This window comes from Equus asinus, chromosome 6, assembly GCF_041296235.1.
Source record: "Equus asinus isolate D_3611 breed Donkey chromosome 6, EquAss-T2T_v2, whole genome shotgun sequence".
Classification (NCBI taxonomy): Eukaryota; Metazoa; Chordata; class Mammalia; order Perissodactyla; family Equidae; genus Equus; species Equus asinus.
The window spans coordinates 48,748,997-48,765,133 of record NC_091795.1 but is presented as its reverse complement, the minus strand read 5'-3'; the positions used below and the strand labels follow the sequence as shown (position 1 = coordinate 48,765,133).

The 16,137-nt window shown below is 39.4% G+C and overlaps 1 protein-coding gene across 2 annotated transcripts in view; it reads right to left on the bottom strand.

Annotated features, from left to right (window-relative positions):
• Nucleotides 1–13,548: 13,548 nt before the first annotated feature.
• Nucleotides 13,549–16,137, bottom strand: part of PELI1 (pellino E3 ubiquitin protein ligase 1) — a 55,511-nt gene continuing 52,922 nt past the window's right edge. For both annotated transcript variants that reach the window (XM_044772561.2, XM_070512716.1), the window contains one exon: nt 13,549–15,978. In XM_044772561.2, the coding sequence (XP_044628496.1) occupies nt 15,412–15,978 (567 nt within the window). In that variant the 3' untranslated portion in view covers nt 13,549–15,411. The remainder of the gene's footprint in view (nt 15,979–16,137) is intronic.

The following is a 16,137-nucleotide window of genomic DNA, read 5'->3' as shown; positions in this document are numbered from 1 at the left end:
GTTGGGAAAATTAGAAAAAGTCTCCCCTTCCCTTTAGTGGCCCTGAATAGCAGACAGATTAAATGTGGGGTGTGAAGAAAAGAGAAGAATCCATAACGACTCAGGTTTGCACCTGACTAATTGGGTGGATAGTGGTGGAATCAATAGTTCAGTTTTAATCATGTTCACTTTGAGGCATGAGTTTTCACATGAAGTGGGTATACCCATGTCACAAGGTGAAAACAAAGTAACATTTACCACACTGACTTTGGCTCCCCTCATCCTGCACTGAAATCCTTATGCTGATGTAATGGAGATAACATTTGTGAGATATTCAACCAATGTATTTGCCTTCCCAGTAAACCCTTGTCCCCCTGGTTCTGCCACCCATTGAGTCAATGGCATGCATTGAGTCACAGGGAGAAAAAAACCCCAGCCAAGAATGGGTAAGTCATAATTTAGCTTTGAGTTTCAAAATAGAATTTTAAAAAATTCATGGCAAGACAATAGTTTGAAATCAAGTGCTTTTGATTAACAAAAGCCAGTCTTTGTTGAAAGAAAAAAATGTATTTGTATACGCCCAAGAAGCGGAGCTTGGAGGACTGCCCCTGAACAGATCATAGATAGTGCCAGGAACAACACAGGATATGATGTCAGAGCTATTTTCTCATGGTCGTAAAGGAAGATAAAAGTTTAAGTAGCAGACAGGAAGTTGGGCGATTCAGAGGGTATAAGCACAGAGTTGTCCCGGGTGAGTGGTGGGGGAATCCTCAGGCAGAGGAAGTGTGTACCCTGCTTTCCATTTGGAACTAGGCCAACTACAGAGCAGTGGAAATGCTATGGTTAGGCAACGAGAGGCCTTGAGACAGTGCTTCCGTTCCCAGGGGCCTGTGCATGGTCTGTAGGAGATCCAGTGGGAGATTGACAAAGGCTGACAGGATGAATGGGCTAGAAGAGGCCTGGCCTTGGGCCAAGAAGGTACAAGGCATGTGGCCTTTACCACTGAGGGACTGTGGCTGTCAGTAGCAGGAATCAGTGTAGGCCCAAAAGCCAGAGAGAACAATTTCCTCACCAAGAGAGGCCAGGAAGGCCTGGAGGTTGGCAGACTTTCCCTGCACCTCCCCTGTAGATTCCCCTCCACCTGGGTGACATTTTGGGAAAGGGAGAGGGGAGAGGAGAACCCTGGGATGAGGGAGAAACTCTGAAAGCCAGCCTGATTTCCCAAGGGAGACTGTTTTAAGCCTAAAGAGGCTGAGATATCTTTAATCAGCAAGATCAAGTGTTTTCTACCTACATCAGGAACGGGGATTCTCTTAGCAAGAAGTCATTATAGACAATAGAGTTACTATATATGTATTTTTGTATATTTGATTTTTTTTAGCGTGTACATTTCAAGGCTGCTACATTAGGGAGGTCTGTATCATTACTGAATGAAGAGAGCCCAGCTCAACGTACCTCAGCCTATAATAGAGAGGGGGAAGGAAAGGAGGGGAGGGCAGGGATCGATGCTGTCAACATTGGTTGCTTCCAGAGAGGCTAACGGGGGAGACAGTGGAGAGAGAAAGACATACTTTTCACTGTATACCTTTTGTACCTCTTGCCTTTGTATCACATGTAAGCATTACCTACTCAAAAAATTAAAATGGGAAAAATGAAAGTTTCTGTAATGAGAAAGAATGCAGATGCATAGAATCTGATATTCAATGCTTGACAATTAATATTAAATACTTTTCATCTCACCAGGAATCTTCAAACCACTTCTCTTCCTCAGTGCACCCTGTAGTTAATCCTTTCATTTGTGCTGATGTTGGTTTCATAAGGGGTCTGTCTTGCCTCTCCAGCTAACCCATGACCCATCTGTTCTTTGCACCCCAAACACAGGACCGCACAACTTGTAGGTCTTGTAGGTAGGTCATCCCTTTCTATAGGGGAAAACAATCCTCTTGACCCAGTCAGTCTTGCCTGCTGTCCTAGATTGAGGCATGGAAAGGATTGATGAGGGGTATTTGTCCCCACTGTGGTTATTTCCAACTCTTTGGCATCAAGTAGCACTGGGGAAGTAGTGGAAAGAACTTGCGCACTGGAGTCAAACTCACTGGGATTAATATCTGCCAGCTATTAGCTTTGGGTCCTTGGGTGAGTCTTGAGTTTCTTCTTCTACACATTGGCGTTAATACAAACCTCACTGGGCTATCCTAGCACAATGTTGAACTGTTCTGATTTCCCTCAATCCTCAGCCCAAGAAAACAGAGATTAATTTTTGTAAAATCTTGCATCCGGCCAAACTCAGCATACCTCTTCTCCATGTTTTCCTTGGCTTCTGCCCAAGACATAAGCCCCTCCATTCATCTATCACATCCTTTACTCTCATTTACATCCTTCCTTATACTTTCACTCCCTTGACCAAACCTTCCTCTGCTTCCCTCTTTTATTAATGTTTTCATTTGTAAGTAACAGGCAGCTCAAGTCTAACTGGTTTAAACATTAAGGGCATTTACTGATTCAAGTAACTGAAAATTAAACAGTGGCAAGGGCCTTGGGGTAGGTTGCAGTTCAGAGTTACTGAGGACTCTCTTTCTGTCTGTCTCTCCACTCTGCCACCCTCAGTGTCAGCTTCATTCTGGGACTGGCACCCCTGGTGGTTCTAGGCTGTATGTCAGCAGCAATTGGGCCCACATGCTTCCTGATTATGCCCAGAGGGACTAAGAGGGAGTGAGTCTATAACCATCAAATAAAAATTTTGACCTTCCATTAATTGGAACAGAATGAACCAATCATGGTTACTAGGAGATTGTCATGTGTTAATTCACTCAGCCCTAAATTGTCCACCAGTGAGCCAATTACAGTGCAAAGGGAGATGGGACTACCATGATTAATTTAGACCAGTGGTTTTCAACTGTGAGAAGTAATCCTTAGGAGTATTTAGAAATATTATGAGTAGGGGTGCCACTGGCATTTAGTAGGTGGGAGATAGGAGCTTCTAATGTCTTGCAACGTACAGGACAGTTCTGTTCAATGAAGAATTTGCCTGCCTCAAATGCCAATAGTGCCCCTGCCGGGAAATACTCGTTTAGACTATCAGGGCACACACACCTCTGAAGCTGAGGGTTCACTTTCCCCTGAAGTATATAAGTCACACTGGGGTGGATAGATACCTAAACAAAAATGAATAGATCACTCAACTCATCCCTAATCTTTATTGGCTCCCTTCTGTCTTTACTTAAGTTCCACTTGACAATAACATTTACTTCCTAGCCCCATTCTCTTGTACTTATCCAGACAAACCCTATTGTGGCAGTGACTCTTAGTATCTCCCAAGGTCTGGGCTCAAAATTTTAATTTAGGCTATAATTGAACACATGGTCATCCATAATGAACTTTGTCAACCTCCTTTGCAGCTAGATGTGCCATGGGACCAAGCTATAGTAAATGGATTTAAAAGGAAGTGGCATATGCCCTTCTCCTGGTTCTTCCTTTTTCCTGCCAACTAGAATGCAAACAAAATAGATGGAGCTGGAGAAACTGTATTGGACCATGACATGGAAGCCAAATTCTAAGGATAGCAAAGCAAGGAGCTAGAGAGAATCTCGATTTCTGACACCTTGGTTCTCTGTTCTAGCCTTATTAGTCTGCCTGAATTTTATGTAAGAGAGCAATCAACTTCTTTCATGTGTAAGCAAGTGTTATTTGGGCTCTTCGGTCACTTGCAACCAAATCTAACTATACAACAATATTGGATCAATCCAACTGCTTCCCCACACCAGTATTGGGGATTCTAAATGCTGGTGGTCAAATTACATGACTAAGCAGATCAATGCCAATATCTAGTACATTCTCCAATCTCGCCTGGGCCCCCTCGGTGCTGGCCAGCAGTGTCTCTAATTCTCTCCAGTAGCCACTTCAAACCTCCTTCATGCCTCTCAAACTTTTCACTCCTTCTTCTCCCATTTTTCTCTCAGCAGTTGATCTCTGCTTATTTCAGAGGGAAAATATAAGGAACCATTAGATAAGAACTTCCGCCCTCAATTGCCCACCTCCAAAATTACTCAAATTCACATCCTTTTTTTTTTCTTTCCTGCTAGTTACACCAAAATTAGCTTGCCTAAGGCTAATTCCTTCCTTGTGCTATGAATCCAATCTCCTCCATCCTACTCAGGGACTACCCTCTATCTATTATCTTCCTCCCCTATGCCACTGGTTCTTCCCTTTCAGCTTTCAAGCATCCTCAAGTAGCCCTAATCTGCAAAAAAACACACAAAAAAACTTTCCTTCAGCCTTGCATCCCTGACTGGTTTTTTTCCTTCATTTCCCCTTCCCTTCCCTTCCCACCCCTCCCCTCCCTTCCTCTCCTCTTCCCTCTCTACTCCCTTCCCTTCCTTCTCTCACTTTCTTCTCCTTCTCCATCTCCTCCCCTCCATGGCCAAACTACTTGACTTTTCTGGTTCTCCACTTCTTCATTCCTCAGGATCTTCTGAAACCTTTGGAGTATGGCTTCTGCTCCTATCACCCCATGAAAATGCTGTTGTCAAGGTCACCAACACTTTTTCTCAGTCCTCAACTTACTTTGCTCTTCATTAACGTGACACTGTAGAGCACATCTCCTTAATGCATTCTCTTCCCTTGGCTTCCATGCCATTGATCTCTTTTGGTTTTCTGTCTTTTTTCCTCTGACATCTCTTTCTCAGTCTTTGTTATGGGTTTCTTTTCTCCCACCCAACCCCTTAAATATTAATGTTGATGTCTGTCTTGGTCACAGCTTCCTTGGAGATCTCACTCACTTTTAGGACTTCAGGCTGATAATCCTGAAATCTGTTGTCTTCAAGGTGGATCTCATTCTGGGGCTTCAGACTCATACATTCAACTGCCAACAGAACAGCATCATAGATATAGTGATCTCAAACTACGTTCCTTCTCTGCCGCCAGTCTTGCACACCATTCTCCACAGTGCAGCCAGAGTGATCTTTTAGAAGTGCAGATCTGATCTTGTCATTCCCTGATTCCCTATGTGCTCTCAGAGGATCTTTATTTCTGTCATACCACTTACACAGCATATTGTAACTGCTTATTTACCCGTTTCCTTCTAGATTTTCAGCAGTGTGAGGGTAGGGATCATGTCAATTTTATTTGTCTTTATATCTCCAGTGCCTCTCACCTAGTAGATGCCCAATATCTTTTTATTGAATAAATGGACTCAAATCAGGTATTTGGTATTCAATACATGCTTCTCTTTCTCATTGGATAAACATGTCTGACTAGTCAGGCAATTAAGAGATATTCAGTGGAACAACCATTCTCATGGTGAGTGAAAAGAAAGATTCCCTCTCTCCAGACATCTTTAAATTTTTTTTAAAAAAATCACTGTTTAACAGAGCACTGTAAATTATGATGCTCGTGTAGAGAAAAAGATCAAATTAAAATCAGCTCTTGCTTTCCAATTTAAGTTGTCAACAGGCTTTCTTCTTTGAGGTTTCCCCAGGAGTCCCACAGGACAAGGAGAGAGAAAAGTATATCACAACTGTCAGCAAAGACTCTCATTACTTACCTACTCAAGAGTGGAGTTCCTTTCCCCTATCTTGTGATCTCAAGGTTGCTAGAAAATTAAAAATAGCTCTTCATCCTTCATAAAGGATGAAGGATCTAGTTCTGCTCAAATATTCAATGAATATTTAACTGAAGGCTGACTATATACAAGACATCCTCTTATTTTTCACAATCTCATCAGGTTTTATGAAGGATCAAACCTGTCTCCTGCAAGTATTCTATTCTGTCGCATAGACCTCCCTTCAAGAGGGGGGCCCTTACTCTATTGCCAAAGGCCCCTTGGTCTTTAAGAAGCAGAATGAAATCAGATAGTAAATAGTTTCAGTTCCAGCCATACAGGTCAAATCACATTACTGACTTAAGATACCAAAAAGAATTTTGCTCTGAGCTGTTTTTCTAATCATATTAATCAAGTGCATTGCACTATTTATACTTTTATCCATTCATTCCAGTATATATTAGCCCCTGGTATGTTTGCTGGTCATAGAATAGTTTTTCTCCATGAGAAAATAATTGCTCCAGAAAGGGGATCAAATTTTAGATTTATTAAGAAGCCAATTCCATTATCTCCAACTTCAGGTAGGGAACTGATCTCTTGGAATTCTACAAAAATATGGCATTACTTTGTTAGCACCCATGTAAGTTTAGTTTGCTGAGACACAACACCAGGAAACAAAAAGCAAGTGCTGGCATTTCAGAAATGCTGTGTTAGCTGGAAATGAACCATGTAAACAGAAGAAAATGAAAGGGCCTTAAAAGTTGATGTGTTCTTGTGAGCCAGGAAAATGATGTTGTCACTGCATTAGATTGTATTTTGTTGAATTATACCCAGTTTTACAAATAAATAAAGACTTCTATCACCTTTCCACATAAAGAGAAACTTCAAAGAAACAAAGTCACAAAATAGATTTTCTGGAAATGTTCTCACTTAATGAGATGTGAGCTTCTTGTGTGTATGTAAATCTTCTCTAGTGAATGCTGGGTCCTGTGGTTATAGGTGTACTTATAAATCAGACCAAGGGTATTTGGGAATCCAGAAGGTTAACTGATAGCTCAAAGTGTTAGCCATAATGAGCAACGACAAAAAAATTAATATAACATTCTCAGGGTAAAAATTTAAACTACTACATCTTACATCAATTCTTTCACTCATGTCTCTTCCATTTTGTAGTATATTTCACTGGTAAGCAATCATAATTCATCATAATGAAAGAATGTGTGAAAAGGTTAAGATCAACTTTCTATTTGAAATCCCATTAAAAGCAAACATTTTGCAGATCAAAAAGATGTTCAAATTGATGTCACAGGTCAATATATAATTAAATTCCAATACAGGCTAATTGGGACAGTTCCTTGGGATTTTCTTTTAGGGAATTTGAAATATTGGGTCATCGCTCTGAACTCTGTCCCCTCAACAATACCCTTTCAGAAATGTTTCAGCTACGAATAATTGGGAATATCCTTTCCATTAGCCAATGAATGATTAAAAATGCCCTTAGAATGAAGATAACTTGATAATTCATTTAAGGTTCTCTAACTTAGTTGCATTTCAAAGAGGCTACTGAGCTCCCCAACTGAAGAGGCCATAAATTTAACAGTCTGGGACCATCTGCTCTTACAAGTCTCGTTCCACACATAGCACCAAAGTCCTAAAGAACTAAGATGAGGTAGAACGAGTATTAATTCATTGATGCCAAAGGGTTGGATTATCTTGTTCCCATAGGACATCAGGTAAAGAGATTCATGAACACGGATAGAGCCAAGGAGTTAAACATAAAAGTATGTTGCAAAATTACAGGAAATGCTGGTTTCAGTATAACTGGATCTTCTCCAAAGCAGTACTGCTTATCTTGATATTTTCTAATGCCCTTCACTCAGTCTCTAGTTTATTTACAGTGAATAACTGCCCATTGTTACCTATTCTGATAAAGGAACATCTAAGGCCTAGTATCTGAGGCCAGACTGGATTAAGGCTTGGACTCGTGCCTTGTCTGAAGAATTTCTTGTTTGTGAAATTCCACCCAGACAACATTTTCAATGGTCCTTTTGTATTTAAAGAGGAATTAAAACACTTTGGTAAATAAATATGGCCACATTTGAAGTCAGTAGCAATAATGAAACCATAAAAGCACCTTCAAACTCTTGATTGTTAACTCTCAAACTTTAAAAATCCTATAGCATATACAAAAGCAGTAAACATTCTTTTAGTGCTTCTCTGCAAAAGGCCACATCCCAAGAGTAGTATGTTTGACTTTCATTTCATCACATCACAAGTATCACTTCACAGTTACATTATGTTCCCTCTGCAACTAGACACCAACTTTGCATAGTACACCTGATACAGGGATTCTTGCCACGGCTGAGTTCCTTGAATAAAATCAATCAAAATATTATTAACATTTGCATTCATGCAGTGTGATTAAGATAGAAATTACACTAACAAACTTGTTAGAATTTACACACTCAAATGAACACTGTTTCCTTCAAAAAGTCATCTTGAGAAGCTATAGTTATTCCAAAATTGGGAGCAGCTGTTTGGGGGGGGTGTGTGTGTGTGTGTGTGTGTGTGAGAGAGAGAGAGGGCGCCAAGAAACCGCATGTCTCTTGACGTTATGATTCTTTCCTATAATTTCCACGCCTGGACATTTGGACAATTACTACAGTTTCTCTGATGGGGGCCACAATAAATTTTCTAAAATCCTAACGCTACTCCCAATCCCTGTGCACACTGAACTTGGAAGTGATTACTTTAGGGATCCTAACACGTTACTAAGACCCACAGTGGTGAATTCCTCCCATTACCCCTCCTCAGCTGCCACCTGAGCCCATCCCTGCTGTGGGAGCTCTCCTACCTGCTATAGATCTCTGACAGCCATTCTGTGGGAAATTCCTTCTCTTGTCCCTGTACACTTAGCCCAATTCAACTCCTGTCTCTCCACCTAGGGATCTGCCCCTCATGATGCAAGACTGAGACAACTTTATGGGCACTTGGGCTTCTGGTTACTGTTATTATTCCATTATATTGTGGATTAAGAAAGATTTAGAGTTGCTTGACAATACAGTAATTTTAACATTTTAATGAGACATTACAATCACCATTTCATATAACTCATTTTCCAAAGGTCTTTTGACAAAAGAGCCAATTCAATGTGATGAGTATCTGAATGTGCTGCATTCCTCCAGAGGTGTGGTATGCAAAACAACTGTGCTAATTTCACAATAAACAGAAAAGTAAAATAAGAGCCTTGTGACTGAGTGAGCACTCATGTTGGCTGAATCATTCACGTAGAGTACCAAAGGGCTGTAAGTGAAACTACTGGAAAATTCTTGAGTCTCAATTCCTACTCTTGTCTTTCAATTCCAAACTAGGCAGCCTTTTAGTTAAAAGAATTCTGTAGCAGGGCCATCCCTGGTGGCCTAGTGGTTAAGTTCAGCACACTCTGCTTCGGCAGCCTGGGTTTGGTTCCCCGGGCACAGACCTACACTGCTGTTACCAGTCATGCTGTGCTGGTGGCCCACATACTAAAAAATAGAGGAAGATTGGCACTGATCTTAGCTCGTAAAAAAAATCAGACCATCCCCTACATTTGGGAACCATTGTTTATATGACAATGAGATTTGATGTTTTGACTCTGCTGACACTTTTAATTTAGAAATAAAAACCATTAAAGTGCAGTGTACTTATCTCTGCTTCAACAAATAAAACATGGGGATATAAGTGAATCTTGGTGACTCAAGTTCATGGTAATCAAGAATATTAGGATAGATATAGGTGACCGAGGTTCTAGTACCAGTTTTATCAATCAGTAGCCACCTTACCTGACGATGCCTTGGTTTCTCGCCTGTGCCTTGATTGCCAACATCCCTTCTAGTTTATATTCTATATTTTTATTAGTAATTATACAGTAATATGATATAGTACAACTTCAGGAAATGCTAAGGTCGGTAGATCTTAGTTTTCCCTTTCAATCTTGGCTGCCTTCTCTGCCTTTCCTAAACAATAATAGGCTCTCAAAAACGTGAATGTCTGGATGCCATATTTTTTGGCTATAACAGGTTATTTCCTCTTTTTTCTCCAGGATAACCCTTTCTGTTCTCTTCTGGCACCATCCGTGGGTTTTCTTCTTATTGCCCTGTCAATCTCCCAGTTATTGTCACTTTTCCCAGTATCTCTACCTTTTCCATTTTTGTCTTTTCAGCAGATGAAAACACATCTTCTGATCAAATCACTTCTGTAACCTTCATTCTTCTGACTGGTTTTGTTCATGCTCCTGCTCAGAGACTGTTTTGGTTGTTTAATGGTTCAGAGTTCTAACAGTTTTCTACAACTATCTAAGAAATAGTTTTTGAGCATCTACCATTGCCAGGTACCATGATAGTCCTTTAACAACTTGGGAAAGAATTCCTTCAATGTATTCCATCATTAAAGTGGGGAAGCAGCAGATATGACAGCAAAAGCACATGGAACAAAAACAAACAAATGGTAATACTTTAAACTAAAAAGCTTCTGTACAGCAAAGGAAGCAATCAACAGAGTGAAAAGGCAACCTAAGAAATGGGAGAAAATATTTGCAAGCCATGTATTTGGCAAGGGATTAAGCTCTAAAATATTTAAGCAATTCCTGTAACTCAATAGTAAAAAAAAAAACCTAATAACTTGACTAAAAAATGGGCTAAGGACTTGACTCGCTATTTCTCTTAAAGACATACAAATGGCCAAGTATATGAAAAAATGCTTAACGTCATTAATCATCAGGGAAATGCAAATCAAAACCACAATGAGATATCACTTCACACCTGTCAGGTTGGCCATTATCAAAAACCAAAACACAACAAAGTACTGGCAAGGATGTAGAGAAATTGGAAGCCTTCCACACTATTGGTTGGAACGCAAAAATGGTGCAGTCACTAAGGAAAACAGTATGGAGGTTCCTCAAAGAATTAAAAACAGAACCACCACATGATCCAGCAATCCCATTTCTGGGTATTTATCCATAATAATTGAGATCAGGATCTTGAAGAGAGATTAGTACTTCTATGTTCATTGCAGCACTGTTCACAAGAGCCAAGATGTGGAAACAACCTAAACATCTGACAGTTGAATGAATAAAGGAAACATGGTACATTCATAAACTAGATACTGTTCAACCTTAAAAAGGAAGGAAATTCTGCAATATGCAACAACATGGATGAACCTTGAGGACATTATGCTAAGTGAAATAAGCCAGTCACAGAAAGACAAATACTGCATGAATTCGCTATTATACAAAGGCATGGCACAACTTCCTGGATGTGAATTTCTCTGGTTGCTGGACCAGAAATGATTCTAAGGTCCTGCAGCAGTGGATTTATTGTTATCTTCCAGGCAGCTGCATGGATCTTGCAAGTGATCATGCTTCCCTTACTAAATAACCTCCTAAATAGCTTTGCACTAAATTGATTTGACTCACCTTTAGCAAGTTTACAGGCCTTCATTAAATCCCTTCGTGTACTCATGCCACTTCCGGTTCTCTTATTTTGTTATAATGCCAAACTATTTTTCTTTTGTTCTTTTAAAAAGCTTTTGCTATTGATGTTTAATCTTAATTAGAATTTTTGTAAGCCACCCTAAATCACTTTTAAAAAACTGTGATAAATAGACTTCAAATTCCACTCAAAGGGAAAAAAAAGAAGGAAGCAGCAAAATGTGGTGCCTGTGTACACAGGTATGGAGTAAGACTTCCAAAATTGAAATTCTTACTCCTCCAGTTACGAGCTAAGTGAACCTCGGGCAAGTCACTAGACATTACTGTGCCTGGTTTCTATTGTAAAATGGAGACAATCGTTCCTATCTCATAGGGTTGTTTTAAGTTTTAAATAATATCAGTAAATATACTTAGAATGGTGCATTTAGAACAGTGCTTGAACATGCAAATGTTGCCTGTGAGAAATTTATTTTATGCTGTGGTTTAACTTTAACATACATAGCTGGGTTTACAATCTAATGAACAAACCAGGATTCTCATCATAGCCTCTAACAGACTGTGTGGACACGATATTTTACAACTAGGAAAACTCTTTTGATCTTATTTACTCCATTTTCTGCTGACAAAAATTATCAAATACAGGCATATTTCCTTAAGGGAAGCTGGATATTAAAATCTGGACTTATAAAATGGGTTCAAGAATTGTTTTCCATAAACATTTCGATGTTTAAAAAAAAACTTTTTAAACAAAACACAACTTGTACTCTGCCACTGCCAGGAAGGATTTGAAGCAGCAAAATATTAAGATACAATAAAGTGGAGGGCTTTTTTTTTTAAAAAAGGCAAGAGCCAAGGAAAAAGGTGTACATGAGTGAGAAGGGAGAAAAACTATATCAGAACACATTGGCTAAAGGAAGTTACTACAGTTGAAAACAGAACTTCATTTCCTTAGAGGGCAGCCAAAGCAAAGAGAGAAACATGAGAGGTGTCCCAACTCTCTATTTCAATGAAAGGAAGTTCGCCATTAATCAGGAGCAATACTTTTATTTGTTTCTAAGCTAGCATAGGGTGTATGGAGAACCCTGATTATAATGGGTAAGAACTTTGACAGCAGTTACAAAAAAACAGCAGAGACAGTTCACCTTTGGCAAATATCTTGTCTATTAGGGGTCTCGATCTAAAGTCCAAGACTGAGCTCCTGATTCCACAACCAGTGCGGCCTCCCCACACATTCTTCTTCTCCTAGTCTTCTCCACTTCAATAAGTGGCAATTCTATCCTTCCAGTTGCTCAGGCTAATTGAGCCAAGTCACCCTTGTCTCCTCTTCCTTTTTTCACACCCGTGTCTGATCTGCCAGCAAATATTGTCAGTTCTGCCTTCAAAACATATCCAGATTCTGGTCACTTTTCAAACCAGCTCCACAGCCACCACTTGATCCAAGTCACCATCATTTCTCTCCAGGATTACTACAATTATCTCCTGCCTGGTTCCCCTGCTCCCACTTCCGTCTATCTGCATCCAAATAAAATACAAGTCAGAACATTTTACTCCCCTGCTCAAAATCCTCCTCGGGCCCCCATCTCACTTGGAATGAAAGCCAAGGCTCAGGAGGCCCTCCGTGATCTAGTTTCATCTCCACGCCCCACTTCACCTGCATAGCTTTACCTACTACTCTTCCCCCTTTTCATACCACAGCCACACTGGCCTCTTCGCTATTACAGAAATATTTGAAACAGACTTCTACTTAAGGACGCTTGCAACTGCTGTTCCCTCTGCCTAAATGCTCTTCTCCTAAGAAGCTACTCCCTTCAGCTCCTTCAGATCTTTATCTAGACACCAGCTTTCCCTGGGGCTTTCCCTTGCCCTCCCCTTTAATAGTACAAACACTCCATACACACACATTGCACATGACATTTTGTATCTCCTTTTTCTGCTTTATGTGTCCCTTCAGCAGTGTTCAGTATCTACCATACTGTATCTTTTCTTTTGCTTGTTCATATCTATCTTCCCCACCAGAATATAAACCCCATGAACGCAGGGATTGACACTTTAGGAAGAACATGAACCTTTTTTTTTTTTTGTGAGGAAGATTGGCCCTGAGCTAACATCTGTGACAATTTTCCTTTATTTTGTATGTGGGACACCACAACAGCTTGGATTGATAAGCGTTGTGTAGGTCTGCATCTGGGATCCGAACCCAAGAACTGCAGGCAGTTGGAGCGCGCAAACTTAACCACTACACCACAGGGCCAGCCTCAGAACATGAACCTTTTATGGTCATGGAGGCACTATTTAAACAGTGACTTGCAAAGAGCCACCTCTCTAGCAGGGCTTAACTTAGAAAAAGGTCTTAATTATTCAACCACTAAACAAAGTTCCTTTATTAATAAGTAAGAGATGCTTTCCTAAGAGAACTAAAGATTTAAAATGTTACGCTAAATGCAAACTCCTCTATTTCAAATGGATATTTTTGGAGTGTAGGGTACATTTGTCCACAAGTTTTCACTTCTGGTTTCTCATTCTGAGTTATGCAAAAACGAACGCACAGAGACAAATTCAAATGTCTATTTTGAAAAGTATTTACTTAGTTTGAATAAATTAATTGCAAATAAAAATTAGCTACAATATATAGCCTGAATAGAAATGACTAGAACAAATACAATAACAGGACTTGATTTCCTTGCATTAGTCACAAAGCATGTGACAATCTAGAAAACTTCAAAATCAATTATATTTCTTTGAAAAAGGGGTAACAGCAGTTACTGATACATCACAACTAGTAAACTTATAATACAAGTTTCCTGACATGCATTTCCTGAGTGAACCCAAATGATCATTTTTAAAAACAAGGAAATTTTGACAAGTTGAAGTGAAATAAAATAGTTCATGGCTTCTAAGCAACAGGTTTTGTTTTTTTGTTTTTTTAAACCAAAAGAAAATTCAGAACAGCATTGTAATAGGATAAATTAAAGCTATGCTACCACATATAAAAATCTGCTAGGGTCAAGTATTATACAACTTTTTGAACTAAAGGAAAACAAATCAAAAGATTAAAAAAATTCTGTCTAATCTAAAAGTGTATTGATTTTTACAAGTGTCACAAAGGGTTTCATGTAGTGCAACTGTCTATACTTTCCTTGTGGTGCATTAAAAAAAAGGATGGAGGGAAGGCGGGAGAAGAAACTTTTTCTTGCTTCTGAGAGCAAAAGATGTTACTGGAATTAGAGACTGAACAGACCATGCAAGTATGTCCCTCCACTCTGCTGTCACTGGTGCTCATCTGCCAACCAAACATTTCCTTGAGTCACGCTATGGCAACTCTCCTTAGGATTACAGCCCATAGTTAAGGCTGGTCTGCTAGGTTAAAAAAAGGGGACACTACTGTCACTCAACCCTTTATATCTCTCTGGATTTCTTAAAGCCTTGATAAGGCCAAATACAGAGTAGTTAATTAATCAAGCATTTCTTTTTCTAAAAGTAAATCAAGTCATTCTCCTTTCTTGTTGATTTATGCTTTTTCTCATGGGAATGATTTTTTTCTAGAAACAGTGAACAGATGAACCACAGTCTACATCTGAAAAATAAACTTGCCAAATGTTGCTGATACTAAAAACAGATTAGTTAACATGGGAGAAAAATAGATAATCTAGATTAAATTGCATATTCAAAGGAGCATATAAAATGTTTCTTAGCATTAAGTTTTTGTTATAGTACTACACTCGAGAGAAAATTAAGGGAAAAAATCTTTCCTGATTATCTTCAATGTGGTTAAAAACAAACACCTCTTATACAATGGTAATTAATATGAATTTGGCTTTAAAAAGCATTCTAATTTAGCAAATTCCATATTTAGATGGGGTAGGGAGAGAGGCTCTCTTGTCCTTCTTCCTAACCTTGCAAATCCTTGAGCTACGTTTGCTAAACTACCACTCACACCAGGAGTGTGACACCATCATTACCATGCTACTCTATCAAGAACATTCTAAGACATTTTCTATAATAAAGATAAATAGAAAAGAAGTTAATATACATGTTGCTGTATTTTACAATGTTTGCAACAAACTGTAAACTAACATAGTTTGAACCAACAGTACCCTCAGTTATACAAAACAACTTTTCAACACTGAGGATGGGTGATTCAAAAACACTAAAATGAAGGCATCATCAAATTAGACTATGTCTTTTTCTCCTCAAAATATATTTTCAAAATTCAGTATTCAGAAGTCTGGTACTTTCGGAAATTCCTTTGCTCGAGTTTCCCAGATTTTAGCTCAGAAATTGCTACTATTTATTATAAAGGTTTAAAAAAATTCTTCATCTTAATGCAAATGACCAGAGCAGAGAAACTGTGACGTGGACAACAGGTTGGAAAATCAACTCACTTAGCTTATAAATTTATAATGTAGTCCTGGAGGACAACTGTTTATTAGTCTAGAGGTCCTTGGAAAATAAGTCTGATGTAGCCTTGTTCACCAGCCAACTGATGTGCACAGAAGGGACAGGCTGCATGAAAAGTATGAGTACCATGAGGAAGAGGGATCTGGGACCAATAGGCAGTCGTCTTTTCTGAACACACATGCCCACACGGGCTAAACGCATGGGTTGGAGGGCCGGCGTCCACATAAAATCCAGCTTCACATCCAAGCCACAGAGGGACATAGGGACCAACAGACCTACACATAGGACATTCACGATCTTTTCCATCACGTTCTTCTTTGTTTCCCCAGTTATGATAGCCATGCACATGGCCACAGTTTAGGTATACCCAGGGTTGTTTTTCATCGACAACATCTTTCCTCTTCATACTAGGAAATGCTAGTGTGTTGAACCCTACAGGGCACTGAGGTCGTGCTGCATTGATTTCCTGTCTTAAAGCTTCTAAATGCTTTACTGTAGGAGTGTGGGAAAGGCCTTCTGCAGTACGCCACAGCAACGTTGCACCACAGAGGTCAATTAATGAGCCATCTTGCAACTGATTGGTTTCAATTTCCACCTAGGGGAAACAAGAAACAAAAAATACATTCATTACTGTCTTGAATTTTTACATAAGAGTTATGTTTTTACATGCTCCTTACTGAAGAATTGAGGTTTCCTATTATTGTTACTAAATATGTAAGAAACTCCAATGATAGTCATGAAAAACATAAGTTTG